This window comes from Ziziphus jujuba, chromosome 9, assembly GCF_031755915.1.
Source record: "Ziziphus jujuba cultivar Dongzao chromosome 9, ASM3175591v1".
NCBI classification, from domain to species: Eukaryota; Viridiplantae; Streptophyta; class Magnoliopsida; order Rosales; family Rhamnaceae; genus Ziziphus; species Ziziphus jujuba.
In genome coordinates, this window is record NC_083387.1 from 24,320,729 (window position 1) to 24,340,713 (window position 19,985).

Below are 19,985 nucleotides of genomic sequence, written 5' to 3' on the forward strand. Positions count from 1 at the left end.
TTTTATTTTATATTTTTTTGTGTGGTAAAATTTATCCGGCATATATTCTGCAGCATAAAGGATACAAAATGTTTGCATTTTTCTGGTAGAATATATATATATATATATATATATGTGTGTGTGTGTGTGTGTGTGTGTGTGTGTGTGTGTGCCGAGTTTAACGCAAAAAGAGTTTCTTTTTTGCTGCTGGTTTTCCTACTTCAAACAAAACTGATGTGACGTGATATGCGTATGTTTCTTCTTTGTGACCTGTCATAAAGCTCACACTAACACTTTCTTTGTAATCTGACACTTCAAGTTCAAATATCTCTACCAATGTGACGTGATATGCGTATGCTTCTTCTTTGTGGCATTACTATAGCTATTCAAATCAATATACATGTTCCTCTAAAAAAAAAAATATAATACTGATAATAATAATAATAATAAATAAGTAAATAAATGTAGATGTATAATATACATTTGTTTGAAAGGTATATAAAGATATTTTTTAAAAAGAAAGGTATATAAAGATAATATGAATAATTGACAAAATAGTACATAGCTACCTACTCAAGTTTGAATTATCACTTACAATAATAATTAACACTCGAAAACTGTGTAGAAAACTTATTTTTATATAGATTTTTAATTTTTTTATTAGAGTTGGTTTTTATTATTAAATTGTCCCTACATTGACTTTTTGTTAGTAGTAAAAAGTTAAGAGGAGATAAAAGATGCAATTTATTAATTAGTATATCAGCTCTGTAGGACCCAGGGGCAAAATAGTAAATCTGCCTAATTAAAGGCATATTATTATTTATTATTAATGTAATTCTAATTAAAGCAGGGCAAGAGATATGATATATTGAATAAACTTCGTTTAATAATAACAACGGATATTGATTTCCAATTTAACGGATGAGTTATGGAATTATAAAATCCTCCTTCCCTCAATTTAATATATGTAAAAAAGAATAATAAGTAAAAAGAGTTGGGAAAAAAAAAATCACAAAGACAAACTCAACTATCAAATAGCTCGAAAATCACTACTCTGCTTTCCAACAAAGTATTTTCGCCCATTCGTCCCAATGACGAAAAAACAATTATGACTTAAGAGGACAATTACAAATAGGGGTCCACTAATAAAAAGCCTTACATGTTAAAAAAAAAAAAAAAAAAAGGCGGTTGTTTTAGCTTCTTTCACTGCATTTTATATAATATTTTTCAATTATTTTTCTTCATTGGATGTCTAGTAGACTTTAATTGGGCAAAATTAAATTGTTCAACACGCATCAATCGAATAATATTAATATTATTTGATACATATTAACATAACAATATTAAGTTGTTCAACCAAGTATAACCAAACATTTTTCTTATATCAAAAACTGAATTTTTTATAGTAAAAAAAAAATATTTAATCTATCTAAATAAAGTATAATGTATTCATAAATTCCATTAAAATGTTTTATATATATTTGTATTTGATGAAGAATTTTTAATCAACAAAATATTCAAACCTTAAAAACATTTATTAAAAAATTACAAAAAAATAAAACTATATTTAAAATAATTAAATAATTCATGTTTATAAATTATATTATATATGAATGAATAAATTACGGTAACATATTTTTGTAAATTACAGTTACATATTTTTGTTGTAAAAATGAAAATTTATTTATTAAAGGTGAAAAGTATGTTTACTTTTCGTTATCTAAACATATCTATATACTAACAATTTTAATATTATTTGATTAATGTGTATTAAACAATTTAATATTGTTTAGCTAAAATCTACAAAATATTAAATAAAAAATGTATTTGAGGAATTTTATATGAAATGTATTGAGGAAAAGCAAAAATAATATGTGAAAAGAATTAGCAAAAAAAAAAAAAAAAAAAAAGAGCCTTTGTACATTTCCAAAGGTCTACTAGTTGGGCTCACTTTATACTTGGATTTTTAATCATTCAGAAGAATCCAATGGTACGGTCCATTATTTTCTACACATACATATTATTATAGTACTTGAAAACGACTTTCAAATAATTTTTCAACCAATTATGACACCTGGTTACGTCCCATTTGCTGAAAATTTATGATATAGACGACAATTCCAATTAAATATTGCACATAATAAATAAATCCACCATAAAGAGCCATACATATTTTTTTTATAAAAAATAAAAAAAAAATTATGGATAGCCAAAGGTGTGAAGTAGTTGGGCTCTCTTTAAACTTGGACTTTTTCCATTGTTTTCTACATAGAAAATATGAGAGATTTAATCCTATCATCCTAATACTAGAAAACTTAAGGCTTTTGAAATTGTCTCATCACACAATCAAAGCTTTCTTCTGGTTTTCCTTGGTGTGAGGAACATTTTAAATTGTTCTTAGTATTAACTTAAGGATTTCTTCCGTAGAATATACCAAACATATCAGATTTGGTACTAGCTGATTAATTGGACATATCTGCCAAATCCAAACAAAAAAGGGAAAAAAAAAAAAAAAAGGTTGTGTGAAAAGATATATATTTTGAAGGTAAGGTAAAATCTTTTTATATTTAAATATAGGTTATGTGCCTTTTTGAAAATTTAATTATAAAAGTTATTATTTAATCATGTAATAATTCGAATTTAAATATAAGCGTATCAAATTTTTTTACTAAAATTTTAGTAACCAATTATGTGACAGTTTTTAATGTTGTTAAATTAATACTGCCTTAAATACATTGGTAGATGAACCATTTAAAAATTACCAAAATATGGATATCAAAATTTTGATAAAAAATTTGATTATTCTAGATTTATTCTGATTTATTCTTCAAATTATATATATATTTACATATAAGTCACGTGATATGAATCAAACCACACAATAAAAATACTCTATTTAGAACAGTCTATAAATCTACTATCATAATTACAAAACTATATAACTATAACTCTATCCAGGTCATATAGACATCAATAATTCATTACTCATCTAAATTATAAAAATTATTATTTACTCATATAATAATTGGAATTTCTAACCTTCAACATTCATATATAAATATATATATATATATATATATAGTCCGTCTATGGTGCGAACGGTCCTCATGCGGATCACAATATTGGTGACGGTTTTTCATAGTATTGGTAACGATTTTCTAAAAAACCGTCGTTAATATTATGAAAAACCATCACTAATACTGCGGTTCTCATGCGGACCGTCCTCACCATGAAATTTTTGTATATATATATATATATAAAGATAACGGGAAATGAATTAAGCACGGGATGAAAGTGACCTGCATAAAGCCATCAATAAACGGACCTACCACATATAAACCTTACCACATTCATAATTACAAAATTATATAGATCTATATAAGTCATATAAACAACAGTCATCTACTACACATCCAAATTCTAAACCCCGAAAGATCAGCAGCAAGCAAGCAAGCAAACCATTTGGGCAACAATGTCGTTGTGTTCTTCCATCCATGACTGCAAAAGCTATATCTTCATGCGAACTCTACTTGTTTTGCTTCTCTTCGGATCAACTGCTTTATGTGGCTCAATCATAAAGACTTTGCCAGGCTTCCCTGGGATTCTACCTTTCAAACTTGAAACAGGGTGAGTGTATAATAGACCTACTTCTTCTGCACGTTATTAAAGTTAGGATATGTTAACTTGATTATTTATGGTTTTTTTTTTTTTTTCTTTTTTTGATATGCTGGAAATGTAGTCCACCTTATCTTATAGGTACAGTTTGTGGTTTTGTGTTTCAGATATATCAAGGTGGAGAGCTCTGAGTTCTTTTATTATTTTGTAGAATCACAAGGAAATCCATCCAAGGATCCTCTTATACTTCATCAATTGGGAGGGCCCGGCTGCTCGGGCTTAAATGGGTTTTTCAGGCAAATAGGTAGCTTCTCATCCATTATTTTTTTTATTTTTTCTTTTTTTTGGTAAACCCCTTCCATTCAAATTCTATCTGCTCCAACGGATAAATTCTTAGATTGATTTGGTACATACTTTCCAATGATACGAGGCCATGTGTACAATTATGAGTAAAAGTTCAAGTAACCCATTTATTACCCACCAAAAAAAAAAAAAAGTAAATTAACCCTACTTTTTTAACGAATTTAATATTTTTTTTCTTTTTTAACACCTAAACCTCCAATTATTGCATGCTTTTATCCTCTATAGATGGAATCAAACTAGATTTTTTTTTTTTTTTAAACTTTCGTTTTCGTTTTTATGCTGTTACCGAGCAACCAAACATAACCCAATATTCGGAAGGAAGAACAAAAGTGAAAAATTCAAAAAGATATTAAGAAAGAAAAATCTGGAGGAAGAGAGATAAATGAAATGCAATGCAAGAATAAATTGAGCTCCTCTAAAGGCCAATATTTCATTTGTTATATTGGCCATGATCTGAAACTAGATCTGCATCAATGATTTGTATTTCCCTTTTTGTTTTCCAAGAGCAATCTTATTTATGTTACAATCTAGAATTTTTTCTGGCAATGGAGGAGGAATAAGGATGATTTTTGTTACAACTATCTTTCTTTTCTGGTAAACATGATGAAGGGTGTTACGTCAGGAACAAAAAGTAAAAACAAAAATAATTGAAGAGCGTTGAAACTCTGAGGCTTATTTGGACTTCAAAATGATTTGTATTAGTGAGCATACGTTGTCTCATATCATTTTAGATAATGTGTACCAAATCAATTTCCAACTTGTTACAGGTTATGTACATAATAATTTCTATATATAGTATATTTTATAATATATATATATATATATAGACTCGTAGACCATTTTTTAATTTAAGACAAACAAACTATTGGCACCAAGAGTTTGGTCAATTATATGTAATCATGAGACTGGACGGTCATAATTAGCTATCACCATCAAGTATTGGCAACCTTGCCCACTCTAGATTTTTGGTGCTTCATATATACATAGAGTACAATAATATTTGAAATCTGCTCGTTAAATTTATTTATTAAATAATATAAGAGTTGATATGGTAATTTTTTATTAGTTTATTATTGTATTTCATTTATTTATTTAAAAATTTATTTTTTATTTTTTATGTTATGAATATTTTATCCATATATATAGTTACACAACATTTGGTATATATATTTAATGAATAATTTAATATTTCTGTCACTAGTGTTTTGTTTAATGGGCTAATATTGCTTACCTTTATCTGTAAGCTTGCAATATTAAAAAGCGATAAGATACAAAAGGTAATATTATATTTACAATTACTTTATAAATGGTTCTAACCTAAATCATATGTATACTAGATAATATTATCCACTAGTGAAAGGGAAATATTTTCTAAACGTAACAATTTTCATATGTCGTTTGTTAACATATTTTGTTTTTGTTTTTTTTTTTTCTTTTAAATTGTATGTAATTTGTTTCCTTTGAATTGTTTGTTAATGGTATTAGAATTTGTTAAACATATTAATGAACTACAAGTATAAAAATAAACAATAAAAATCAATACAATTTTAAATTGTGTTTCATTTGGTATTTATGTTTTTTTTTTCTTTCTTTTTAGATTTATAATTAATTGAGATGTCTAATTACCACAAACTTTGTAACATCCCACATCGGTTGGAGAGGGGCACGAAGCGGTCTTTATAAGGCTGTGGATACCTCTCCCTTCAAGATGCGTTTTGACAAAACCTTGAGGCCAGGGGGAGAGAGGGAGTGAACCCTGGTCCAAAGAGGACAATATCTTGATGCGGGTGGACTGGGCCGTTACAGTGGTATCATAGTCAGTACCCGGATCGGTGGATCGGTGTGCCAGCGAGGACCCTAGACCCCCCCAAGAGGGGGAGGATTATAACATCCCACATCGGTTGGAGAGGGGCTTCGGTGTGCCAGCGAGGACCCTGGACCCCTCCAAGGGGGGGAAGGATTATAACATCCCACATCGGTTGGAGAGGGGCACAAAGCGGTCTTTATAAGGCTGTGGATACCTCTCCCTTCAAGATGCGTTTTGATAAAACCTTGAGGCCAGGGGATGCGTTTTGATAAAACCTTGAGGCCAGGGGGGAGAGAGGGAGTGAACCCTGGGCCAAAGAGGACGATATCTTGATGCGGGTGGACTGAGCCGTTACAAACTTAATATTACCAAACCATAAAAATAAACGAATTACACGTTATTTAGTTAAAAAAATATATAAATCAAATATGCTAACAAATGGCACCTTAATATTGTATCTCTTCTCTTATCCATATATATATATATATATATATATATAGATACATTCTCTTGTCCATATTTAGATCTCGCATTATTTTAAATTTTTCGAAAATCAGAGCATATGTAAATTGTTTAAATTTTGTACGGTACTAAGATTCCATAGCCATGGTTATGGGAAAAAACTAATCATTAATCTTTCTCGAGATCATGTACATTAATAGTGTTACCATTTCTTTCTTAAGGACCGCTGGCTTTCAATTTATCTACTCATGGAGCAATTTTGCCATCACTGCAGCTGGCCCCATATTCTTGGACTGAGGTACCAAATTAATTTTATCGTACATCATTGCTTACATCATTGCTTACCACAAAAAATAGCTAATTAAGTGACAAAACTATTGTTTTTATTTTATTTTTTTTCAAATAATAATTCCGAAAGTTCGAGTACATATGTACAGATCACTAATCCCATAATTAGTTTTATATATATATATATATATATAAAAGAAAAAAAGGGTAAATACCTCACATGTTAAATGACTAAAAGAAACAAATTATGGTTTTATTTTTTATTTAATTATTTATTTATTTATTTTCCCTCTCAGATATGAAAGCTCTAAGCCTTCTCCAATGGTACTACTAATACTAAAATGTGGGTTTTACTTGCTAACTTGTTCTAATGTTAACATTTTATAGATTTCAAGTGTAATATTTATAGATGCACCTATTGGCACGGGATTCTCCTACTCAACCAATTTCGAAGATTATTTTTTGTCATCAGATACAAATACAGCGTGGATGGTTAACAAGTTTATGAGAAAGGTTTGAGAAATCTAAAAGTTATTTATTTGTTATCGTGGAACTATCTTCCGTATTATAATACACAACATACTAATAAACACATCGTTTATGTGGGTAGCACTTTACTTGATGAATCTTAGTTGGGAGATAGAAATTTTTTATATGAATTCATATATATATATAAGATTTTGATTTGTTAAAAACATAATTTTCACCTTATATTGGCAAACCTGAAATATATTAAGTTTTAAATATTGTTATTTATCCAACTAAATTTGGTTTTAAATTATTAATTGAATTGATATCTTTAAAACTTGATAGGATAATGGATACTATAATTCTCTATATAAATATATATAAAGAAAGTTAGGTTTGCACTAGGTCGATCAATTTTAATATTCAATTTTATATAATTAGTCTTTCGATAGAATTTAAAATTCAGTTATTAATCAAATATAAGTTTAGTTACATATTAATATTAAAACTCGTAAAATGAATTCTGTTGGAATCCAAATAACCTTTGAATAATGAATTTTAAAGCAATTCAAAAGCTGAAAATTAAAGCAATTCAAAAGCTGAAAAATAAAATTATAACATAAGTATAAGGTAAACCTAATAGAAGTCTATTAGCAATTTTATCTTATCCATAAAATTTTTGGATGCATATATATGTTTTGTTGTATAAGGTGTGCATAGGAATAAACTGTCTCACAGTTTTAATTGTAATGCAGTGGTTAGAAGATCACTCAGAATTCAAGGAGAATCCCTTTATCGTTGGCGGTGACTCATATGGTGGACTATTAGCTCCACTTTATGTACAAGAAATTTTAGAGGGTAATATTCTATAATTTTATTTTATATATGAATTGAAAAAATATTTTAAGAATATTACATTAATTCTGCTAAAAAGATATTTTAGATATAAAACAAGATATTTGAATTCCATCATTACTTTAATTCAACGCAAAAAGTGAAAAACAAAAAACTATTGATGTGAACAATATTATAACAATAGAAATTGCTGCATATGTATAAACGTGATATTTGGTAAAATTATTTTTGTGTCTTTGGATAGTTCGATTGACAATAATCACTGATAGTAATCTCAAATTCTCGGTTCAATTAAGTTTGGAACTAAACCCATCTCTAAATTTATCAAAATATATATACATATATGTATTTACAGTACACATATGAGGTAAAAACTTGTTTCAAAAAGCTTATTAATATAAGGGTTATTTATGAAACGTTTTTTCCTTTTATCCTCCAAACTATAAATTTTTTCACATTGCCCTTCAAATTTTTGTTTTTGTATCATTTTATAATTTGCTTCAATGAATTACACAAAAAATATATATAAATATGTAAATTGTCTGTAAACAGAGTTACATATAAAAAATGTGTATAGTTAATTTTAACAAATTCATCCGATATATGCTTCACCTTTTGAGTTCCCGAAGCTTAGGCATTGACTCTTTACAGTCTTGCAGGTAATAAAATGGGACAAGAGCCTTTTATCAATTTGAAAGTAACAGTCTCAACTTTTCTAAGCTTCCCAAATTACTTATGCATCATAAATTTAGAATAATTATATGTAATACATATATATATATATATATATAATGGTCAAAAACATGAAATGTATGCAGAGATTTTATGTGGGATCCGGACATACAGACACAGACAATGAAGAAAATTCAAAAATTCCTTATGTTTATCATATGGGACTTATATCAGATGATCTATACGAGGTAATTGAATTTCTTTGACTTAACAATTTAAAATGACTATATAAAAGTTTTTAAATCTGAATTTTGATGGTTAAAGTTTTTGATTTTGACCTTTTTGTAGTGACCTTCTTCCTACGGACAAACAAATGCAACACTCAGAATGACAAATTACTTTTAGATAAATTTTAAGGAATAGCTATATTTTTTCATAATCTCATGATAATTGTTCCTCCATTTTAAGTATATGTTTATCATATTTTTAATAAATTTATATCAATTATTATTAAAAGTAAATAGAAATACAAAGGCTAATCGTTGAAACAAATCCATTGTTGTAATCAAACGGGGTTAAGGCTTGATTTGGGATTCTTATAGATTATGAAAGACTGGCAAAAGTTCTTTTGAAATAAAAATCAATCTTTTTAATTTTTTTGTCAACATGATAAATGTTTTTCAAACTATTATTTCAAAATTATTTAAAGTTACAGAATTAAAAATGAGTGTTTGTTAAATAACCTACTTGCTTATTATAATTGTATACAAGGACCAAAAGAATACATGAATTATTATTTGTCTTTTATATAACAATATTAATAATATAATAGTAATAATATTATTAAGAATATATTTCTATTTTTAATAATATAATTAATATAGTTAAAATTAATATATACATTTATTTTTTATTCTCACCTCAACTATATCAACGTAAAATAATATTTTATATATATTATTTAAAGCTTAAAAATAATTAACGATTCCTTCATATTTAGAAAATATTAAAATACAATTTATTTCAATTTAGACCCTCTTTAATTTATTGCAATATAAATTTTTTATTTTAAAAAAAAATTGCATTTTAATACCCTCAACCCGTTAAATGCTATTTGCTAAAAATCCAATTAGATTAAAATGCAAGAAATTAAAACTTTAAAGTCTAAATTGAACCTTTGAAATTTGACAACTGAAAGTATAATTTTTCCAAATCAAAAAATATTAAAGTGCAATTAACCTAATGTGTAACTAAAACTGTTTGTCACTATAAATATTTATAAGGGCTTCTTTATGCTTTCTTTAAACAGAGAGCAAAAGAAAGTTGTGGTGGAAATTATGTCAATGTCAATGCCACAGATACAGATTGTCTCAATGATCTTGCTAAAATTGCCCAGGTAATAATTAATTTGATAGTTTAATACTTTGAGTTTCCATTCCAATTTGACTAATTCTTCCAAATTCTACATTTGAAATTTTTTAGTGTACAAAACATATTAATAAATATCATATATTGAGAACCAACTGCGAACGAGATCGGGTCAATACAAAGAAAGATAATCAAATTCAAGCTCGAAGATCGACTGAAGAGATGAGTTGGTGCGAAGAGGTATCTGTATTTCTTAATTTCTTTCTCTCTTAACATATGTATGCACTTTTGATAGATGTAACTAGATTATATAATTTTTAATATATGGTTCCTTTGCAGTATATTCCGGATTTAGCCATTCAAAATTGGGCAAGTAACAAGAGAGTTCAAGATGCCCTCCAAATTCCAAAGGTATGCAAATCGAAACAAGGATATATCTCTTTCCAATAATATTATACTAAAAAGTTATCAAACGAATCTTTTAAATTTGACTCTAAAGCATAAGTTATTCAATCCAATTAAACAAATTCAAGAAAAACAAATTAACGGATAAGAGACTTCAGTTTAATTTTAGAAGATGAATTTAATAAAGGAATGGTTGTAAATATATGATAAAAAAAGAGAGAGATAGAAATGATATGTTAAATGATTTAAAACTAAAGTCTAATTGTATAATTGACAATTATTAGCATTTTTCACATTAATAGGTTCCGAATATAAAATGTTACTATGTTGCCAATTGATATTCCCCACAGGCAAAAAACCCTATATACATATGATAGACATCACTAATGAGTTGCGGATAATCCAACAATGAATTACAAAATTGTAACTAGATGCTAATCATAACTTGGATGACATCATCCCTTATGGCATAACTATATTAGACATGTTCAATTAAGATGCATTATATATTTATTTAAAGTTAATTATTTAAAGTAAGGTTCAACCTTTATCGTTTTTAAATTCTATAGATTAGCTTTCATCTTGTAAAAATTCAAAAGCCCTAAAGAATGGACCTTAATCACTTTAGTATTTGAAGTTGATTGTATACATATGTCAACTACGCTACATCAAGATATGTAGAGATAATCAATCTCTTTTAGAATGTATTTTAAATTAGTCTAGATGCGATGCAAATGGCTGATCTACAACGTTTTGATGTGATCAAAATTATACATATAGAATAATTTTGACGTCCACAACTTGATTAAGTTGCAGACCAACGGTCTTTAGCCTTAAAAACAACAATTTTGCCTAACATGCAAGTTGATTACCATTTTAATTCACTTTATTGCATTGCAAATGGACATGTTAAGGAAGTGCGATTGCTCTAGAAGCTTTTTCACATACTTGTCAAACATATCAATACTTAGCAATGGTTTTCAACAATAACAATTAAAAAAAATTGTCTCGAACATATTTATGCAGTTTAATTTTTAGATATTAAAGTAGCTTTAAGTCCCAATCATTGCCTCTAATGGTTATTTCAGGGTTAAAATACTTGGTCCATGACAAGTTGTGGACAGTTCTCATTGGAAAGGAGTATATATAGTTTTAGTAAGTCTTTTATCATAATATTCTAATAGATTTCTCATCATAATTTTTTATTAATCTTTAAATATTTTTGAAGGTTAAAATTTAAAAGTACATTTGAAGCTAATGTGAGTTCTGATAAGGTTTATTTGCCTTTATAAGTTTTTAATATTTTACTAAAACTTATATAAAACCCTAAATATATATTTAAATTTCTACCGTTGAAATGGTCTAAAAATTAATAAATAAGAAAATTGATAGAAAATTCATTAAAACATCATGATAAAAGATTAACTGTATATAGTATTTAGATAGTGTTTAGATAGTGCGGATAGGCAATATGTTGCTTGATGCTCTTATTAGACAATTTATTGCTTGATTTTTTTATTTTTTTTTATAGAACAATTTATTGCTTGATGTAGAAATCAAAATTGTGTGATATATATATATATATATATAATTTGTCATTCACCCTTTTTTATACTAATGGGCAGGGAACATATAAAAATTGGCATAGATGCAATTTTGAGGAGGTAAGGGATGGAACTTACATAAACAACGTTAAGAGTGTTATTGGCCATTACAAGAATCTTATCAACTCAAGCATAGAAGTGCTAGTTTACATGTAAGGCTACTACTATTGATTTCCCTTTTTTTTTTTTTTTTTTTTTTTGGCAACAACTTACATATAAATGAATAATATTATAATATATATATTTTTATATTTATATAAAAACGATTAATGTTCCTCCAAAACTTAATTAATTAATATTGTCCTCTTGTTTATAATAGACGAGGTGAAGATATGGCAAATAATATAAAAAATTAATGAATTTAAAATTGAAAGCCTACATGGGATATAAAAACCCTAAACATTTGTCATATTATTATGTTCTCATTATAATTATAATTTGAAAGATAGTTAAGATCACCTATGTATACATTTTGAGCAGTGGTGACCATGAGCTCGAAATTCCACATATATCAGCCGAACAATGGATAAAGTCCCTTAATCTGACGGTTCACAGTGATTGGCGACCATGGTACACTGCTGACCAAGTTGCTGGGTAGGTCTCTAATTTATTTGTGTTGTAGACACAAAGGTTTGTCGTGTCTAGTTTCTTCCCCCTCCCCCCCCCCCCCCCCCCCCCCCCCAACTAAATGGTATGTGGTTTGCTTAATGATATTTAAAATTTGTTGGACATGTCAATTAACTATAAATGTGGAAAGAAAATATACGATAACAATTTTAAACTGTGTTTTATTTAATGTTTATGCTTTTTCTTTTTTCTAAATTTAATAGTTAATTTCTAACTACTTGTAGTTAATACTAACAAGCAATTTGAATCAGCAAACTATATACAATTTAGTAGAAAACAACAAAATAAAAACCAAACCCGTTAACAACGGGCACCTAATTTATAATAAGATATTATGTTTTTGGTTTGTATTTTTGTTATACTAATCTATGCCTAGTTTGTCAAATTTTAGATTCCAACTTAATGTAGCATCATTTTATCATTGAATTGCAATCCAACCCTCTAAGCAATCACATTTCATAGATTTCCCAAATTCATAAAAAATAATTTTATTTTGTCATCTTAAAATCATTTCTAACCAAAAATTTATGTTATTTTTTTACAGGTACACAATGACATATAAAAATTTTAACTATAGGTTAACTTATGCAACTGTGAAGGTAAGAAATTCACAAAAGTCTCATATTAATTTTTCAATCGAATACAATACAAACGTGAAACTCAAAGTATTTGGTATTTGTTTTTTGTTTCTTTAATAGGGAGCTGGTCACTCTCCTACTGAGTACAAAAGGAAAGAATGTTATTCTATGATTCAAAGGTGGATGAACAATTCTCCTCTCTAGACAGTATGCCTTTAAAACTGCATACTATCATATGATAATTTATATTAATTTCTAAATGGGCTTGATTTACTGTAACAATGTAACTTGCCTTTACATTTATGAACTAAGGTTTTTAGCATTGAGCAATGTAAGACTCTACATTTATGGACTAACGTTTATGATTATTGGACTATTAAAATTGATGGTTGCATCAACTAACAGTGTATAAAAGATTAGAAGTTAAAAATCTCATATCTATGAGCGTTTTAAGCGTCCAATTTTGTAATACAATGTTGGATGAGCAAATTTTAATTGTTAAGGAATGATTTTTCAAAAACAATAATCCCATGGAGCACTCCTCTCTCTATTCTTGAAATTTACTAGTTTGCATGCTACCTGTACTCATTTTAGTATATATGAGCAATTTGCTAATATTTTGTTCGTAGATAACTGTACTATATAATCATCTTCTCAAGCCCCTGCAGTTACTCTGTTTTCTTACCCTGCTCCCGAATATTCTTCCTCAAAAACATAAATATATGGTACGGCAAAGCCAAAAGACCCAACACTGAATGCTCATAAATTAATATGGTCTAAATCCTTTTGGATGTTTAAGAAATATGAAAACTAAGAAAAGTAAGATACTTTTTTTTTTTTTTTTTCAGAGAACGGAAATTGACAACCCTTGAAATTGGTTTGGAATTAACATATGCATCTGAAAAACAAGTTCATCATTTAACAAACAACATCAATAGAAGTAAAAGACTGAATTATCTGCTGCAGAGGAGGACAAAGGAGGTTCCTCTTCCAAGCTGCCTAAACTGTAGTTTGGAGGAGGCAATGCTTTGAGAAGATTAGTACCGATGAAACTGACAGTAATCCATATTAGGAGTCCATGTGCTTGCTGGAAAAATTACCAACGGTTTCATCAGTAGTTATCGATACCCCATTGGTAATTTAAATTTATCCATTTTTTCAAAGCATGTCATGAAAATTCCATCCAACAACTTTAATAATGTGTGTTTCCACCAAAAGCATGCTAAATCTAACTTTAGTAATGATCCTTAGCAAAAGAATCCATAAAAAGTTCGGAAAAAGTGAGAAAATTTCATCCAAAGTTGATTACCAATGGATCATCGGTAATTACCGATACCCCATCGGTAATTTCAATTTGACTTTTTTTCAAAGCAAATCATCATAATTCAATCCAACAACTTCAATAATATATGTTTTCACCAAGAATATGCTAAATCTAACTTTATTAATGATCCTCAACAAAAGAATCCACACAAAAATTGGAAAAAATGGGAAAATTTCAAATAAAGTTGATTATCGCTGGGTCGTTGGTAATCAATTTTTTTTTTGTAATTTTTAGATTTTTTTTCAAAACATTCTGTGGATTATTCTATTCAGGATCAATAATATAATTATATTTAGTATGGTATTGGTGGAAACATATATTATCGAAGTTATCGGATTGAATTGTGATGATTTGTTTTAAAAAAAATTGGACGAATGTAAATTACTGATGGCCCATCGGTAATTTTTCCAGCAAATACATGGAGAACTATATTAGATTATCAACGATTTTCATCAGTAATTACCGATGGGCCGTCGGTAATCAACTTTGTTTATAATTTTCTCATTTTTTCCAAAACCTTTTGTGGATTCTTTTGTTTATGATCATTAATAAAGTTATATTTAGCATGTTCTTGGTGGAAACACACATTATCAAAGTTGTTGAATTGAATTATAAGGATTTGTTTTGAAAAAATTGGACAAATATAAATTACCGATGGCCCATCGGTAAAACCATCGATAATTTTTTCAGCAAGTACATGGAGACCTATATTGGATTACTGACAATTTTCATCGATAATTACCGACAGATCATCAGTATTATCGATGGGAGCTATCTGTAATTTTCCTAGCAATCTTGTCAATTTTTGGAAGGATTACCAATGGTCCATTAGTAATCAACCGTAAATCAAATTTTGCCCCTTTTTCTCTTCTTTTTGTGTTTTCTTCTCTTCAGCATTTTATTTATTATTAAATAAGGCTTCAATTAGCATGTCATATGGTGGAAATGCAAATTATAGAAGTTGTTGTGTGCAATCATTATAATTTGAATTGAAACAAATTCATCGGTAATATCGAAGGTTCGTCGATAATCAAAATTAAATAAAATTTGTGCACTTTTTTCACCTTTTTTTTTGTGTTGTCTTCTCTTTGCCATGTTACTTATCATTAAATAAGGCATGTTATAGGGTGGAAATGCACATAATAAAAATTATTGCATATATAAATATATTGACAACACATTTATCAAAAAAATATATAATGATGACATACTCTTATTGATTCCAAATTAAGAGAAAGCATGACAAAAGTGAGATGGAACTTTTATTGAAATTGTTAATAACTTCTATTACGAATTGACAGAGTGAGATGGCACAAGGAATGCTCACCGATTTACTGTCTTTTTTGGGTTTTATAAATGAAAATGTTCATGGAACGAGACTGCTAATTCCATTAATCCACTTTCTTAATTGACGGATATCCACAAGTAAAAACTAAAAGAGTGGTTTGAAAAAGATGATTATATAGTCCAAAAGTATCATATCCCATGTGTCTTAATTATTTATGAATTATCGAATTAATAAAACCCAAGAATCTAATTTAGTAATATATAATTAATAATGATTTTTTTTCTTACTTCTGCTATAAGACTAAAACAATAAGTATAAAACAACTAAAATACACCTTGCACCAACAATGTTATAACTAGGCTTTTACATAGGAAAGATTTCAACATTCTCTTCAACCACATGAAGCATGATGTGGAACTTCAATTAGGATGCAATAAAACTTTATAATTATTAAGGAATCAGTTTTATAACAGGATGTGATCTGTCATATCAAAACATGACTTCTCATTTCCGTGCTTTGCAACCATTTTAAGCTGTATTTACCTATGCCTTGTCTAATTGTCCAAACAATATCCAAAGGCTTAATGTGCAAAGCTTACATATGAGAACAAGATCTATTCTTTTATTGGAATGTCATATTGACAAAGCCTTTCTAAACACACTGCATGTTGATTTATGATTGTATTTTAAAAGTGCTAGAAGTCTTACAGCATAAATTATTTCAAATGTTTGTAAAGCCAATCCTTTATCATATTGATTATTGTGGTCAAATTAATATTGGATATGCAGTTGAGAATGCATTATATTCAATATTAATAAAACAAAGCATAAATCTAAACTTCCAGAAAACATGCCATGACTTGCAAACACATACAAACCTACAAAATTGAATACAAGCTAAAACATTTTCAAGCCTTTCATCATGTCAACATACTGCATTCATTGCTGAGACAGGAAGCAATCCCCCATGTTGCTGCTGTGCAAGATCTAGAAGAGGAATAACAGCAGATTGCTTGTAGTTGGATGGATAGTGTGACAATATCTTCTTAACATACACATGCATAAGCTAACATAAATAAAAACCACAACACCTAAAGTAACAGAAGCACCAAGAGAAGCATTCCACACCGGCAGTTTCATTTTTTTTAGAATTTAGCTGCTTAATGTGAAATTCATGATTTACCAGAGGCTACCTAACTCAAAAATTCAAGGGTTTACCGGATGCCCAACATTAACTCGTATTCTCACAATATTAAAATGGCATTATAATTTCCACTTAATGCACAAATAGATTATAAAAACAAACAATTTGAACATTTCAAAGTCAAAACATTAGCAAAAAGAGCTGAGATGAACATCCGAGCTATCTTAATATGGTCAAACAAAAGGATTACATTACATGGAATACCACAATACCATTGACTTTTTTACCAAATCACATATCCAACAATTGGGCTACTAATTACATTCCTACAATTTCATCTACATCGTCATCAGCACTTTCATCCATTTGATGCTCATGGTCGAATTGTTTTTTGGCTTGGGTTTCTTTGTTAATCTGCTTGAATAATTTGAAAGGCACCATCATACGAATCAACCCACCAATGAAAGGCTTTTTTTTTTTTTTGTCACATATATATATATATATATATATATATATAAGGGAATAAGACGCTCATATGTACTTGAGGCATATAAAATACGTCAACTCTTTGATCAAGAAAAACATACTGTCTCCTATCTATACATACATACATACATATATATATATATATATATATAAATATACATGATAGAGAAAAATAAGAATATCTAGGATTCGTGTGTAAGGCATTTGAAGGTAAGCCTTTTAAGTAGTAATTTTTGAAAAAAGTTCTCTACTTGTCGTATATATTCTGCTAGCATCTAAATAACAGTAAATTTCCAAGCACATCAGAGATAGATACACAACTAATAAAACGTGGTCAATGAGATTATGATTGAAACATGGTCAATGAGATTATGATAAGATAATATTAGAATGAGTATCCATTATTAGCATAGAAACATAATCAGATTGGACAATAAAGTTAATATATACATATATGCCTAGCTACTTCAAGTGTGTGTATAGATATATATGCATATGATATGGTAATCTAATGTAAGAAAATGTAACGTTGAACCAACTCACACGTATAGAATAAAAACAAGGTAATATGTGCATGTTTTGTTTTGCCAAGATTTGAAAGGGAAAAAAAATCATAGCTTTTCCTAGCCAGACATAACAGTAGATTTTAGTTGAGAGATGAAGCTCTTTACGGAAAGCAAGATGCATTGACTAAGCAACAATTGTAATGTAAACACATTTATTCCTACATATATCTATATATTAATATTTAAAAGATATGTATGGATGTGGAGTGAGAAAGTTTGACCATACAAGAGTCTCTTATGTCACGTCTGCATCTGGTGAGGTTTACATCCTACACATATCTATATATTATGCTTTCCGCAAAAAGAGAACAAAGATCAATCTAGACAACTTTGACAATGCAGCTACATGGTAACATAACAGACACAAGTAATTTTGACTCACTAGTTCACAGTTGACCAAGATATTGGCGAATACCACATACGATCAAGAAAAGAGTAATCACATGAAAAACATGAAAGTCAGTTGCTAAGAAAAAGGTAGAACCATAAATACTATTTGAAATAGTGAATGGTGCTTGATAATATTCCATTCCTTGAAAGCCAGTGAATACTAAAGCCAGTGAAACAGTAGCTACAGAATACCCCAAAAGGGATTTTACTCTACTTCCCTTAATCTTCACTTTACGCCATGCCGACTCCCCTTTCATCATAAGGCATGGAATTAGACCAAGGGGAATCTCCATGGAACTCCAAAATTGCATCTATCATGGTACAATGAGGATGAGTTTTATCTCTAACAGAAAATCCATGAACTCTATTGTTAAGCTCAATCCAACTGTTCCCGGGATCCTTTTCCACTCCTAAGTCTCTCGGTCTCTTACTCACTTCCATCTTCTCACTCCACTTCCTAAGTACAACATATATGTTAGGTAAAATTACATATGCAAGTATTGGCTTAGGATTTAAACTAAATATCTTCTCTGCTAGACAACATTATATAATGTTAAGACATTCAAACACAAGATCACTTAACATTCAATAATTATCAACCTCACAAAAATTTAAACTTTAAGAAAACATATATGTTTTAGTAAGAATGAAATAGCAAGTGGGATGCTTATTGTTTATTTTTAGCATTTCTCTGTTCACTACCACTATTATGGTTCTTTTAGTCTTTGCTTAAAAAAAAAAAAAAAAAAAAAGGGGGGGGGAATGACCTAAATTGGGGTTTACAACCAAAAAATGAAATACCAATAAAAGATTGAAACAAAATTGTAAAGCCTTGAGAAAATGTTCCACCAATCAGTGGTGGGTTTTGAATTTTTGATCAAAAAGTGACAGGGAAGTGTACCATAAACGTTTATAGTGTCCTTGGGTGCTTCCTTATCAGATTCTTCACTGTGAGATCAGCACAGATGACAGCATGAATTATCTTATGCAGTTCTTCAAGGTTATTTGTCTTAATTCCTCTTTCCATGTACTCACCAAAGGATTTCACTTAAAAAAAAAAGAGAAACCTAGTAAGAACTTTAAATCTGATTTTGATAGGTGCATACAAATAAACAATAGGTGGGTTTGAAAAGAGAAATAAAGAAATGATTACCAAAAGAAGAATTACAAATAGAGAAGGATCAAAGTTTGTGATAAATGAAAAACGAAGAACACGAACAAACCCAACAAATAAACTCGATTAAAACCCAAAAATTTCAACAAGATAAACTTACTAATGATTGTGAGAGAGAGAGAGAGAGAGAGAGAGAGAGAGAGAGAGAGAGAGAAGAGATCTTAGAGCTGTTTTGTCTTCCTCTTTTCTTCATAGTTCATTCTGGTTCAAGGGAAAAATGAACTATTTTCTTTTCAATTTTTCTTTTGATATTTGAAAAGGATATTTTAGAAATATTGAAAAATGAAAAGGTAAAACAAAAAGATTTAGATTCTAAATGGGTAAATTTCCTTAAGGGCTTTCCAATATGGGTATTGAACTAAATTTCCCTATTGATAATAGTGCAAGCCCATAAAATGAGAAACCAACCAAAATCATGGGCCCCATTTGCAAATGAGAGGGAACAACTCTAATAATTGTTCTTTAAAGTCCACTGCGAACTATTAGAAACTGAATTTCACAAGAAACAAAACAGAAATGACT

At 28.8% G+C, this 19,985-nt stretch overlaps 1 protein-coding gene and 1 long non-coding RNA gene across 3 annotated transcripts; one reads left to right on the forward strand and one right to left on the reverse strand.

Moving 5' to 3' along the window:
* Positions 1-3,354: 3,354 nt before the first annotated feature.
* On the forward strand, positions 3,355-13,532 carry LOC107421505 (serine carboxypeptidase-like 13). Of its 2 annotated transcripts, XM_060820244.1 has the most exons (14): positions 3,356-3,606; positions 3,762-3,898; positions 6,448-6,524; positions 6,902-7,027; positions 7,738-7,840; positions 8,497-8,534; positions 8,656-8,757; positions 9,819-9,905; positions 9,992-10,117; positions 10,217-10,288; positions 11,908-12,038; positions 12,367-12,480; positions 13,058-13,112; positions 13,212-13,531. In XM_060820244.1, the coding sequence occupies exons 1-14, from the start codon at positions 3,452-3,454 to the stop codon at positions 13,293-13,295; spliced, it is 1,407 nt and encodes a 468-aa protein (XP_060676227.1). In that variant the 5' UTR covers positions 3,356-3,451; the 3' UTR covers positions 13,296-13,531. The 2 variants fall into 2 exon arrangements, with proteins under 2 accessions (XP_060676228.1, XP_060676227.1); XM_060820245.1 differs by lacking the exon at positions 12,367-12,480 and having other exon boundaries at positions 3,355-3,606; positions 13,212-13,532.
* A 4,834-nt stretch (positions 13,533-18,366) lies between these two features.
* Positions 18,367-19,725, reverse strand: LOC112491935 (uncharacterized). The gene is made up of 3 exons (XR_003056248.3): positions 19,564-19,725; positions 19,191-19,336; positions 18,367-18,746 (listed from the first exon to the last, which is right to left on the reverse strand). It is a non-coding gene; the product is annotated as an uncharacterized LOC112491935 (long non-coding RNA).
* Positions 19,726-19,985: the final 260 nt, after the last annotated feature.

Bases quoted from the DNA above. Each gene is read 5' to 3' on its own strand.
- LOC107421505 (XM_060820244.1), top strand. From the start codon at position 3,452: ATGTCGTTGTGTTCTTCCATCCATGACTGCAAAAGCTATATCTTCATG. The intron at 10,289-11,907 runs GTATGCAAATCG...ACTAATGGGCAG, and splicing joins ATGCCCTCCAAATTCCAAAG to GGAACATATAAAAATTGGCA. The intron at 12,481-13,057 runs GTAGGTCTCTAA...ATTTTTTTACAG, and splicing joins ACTGCTGACCAAGTTGCTGG to GTACACAATGACATATAAAA.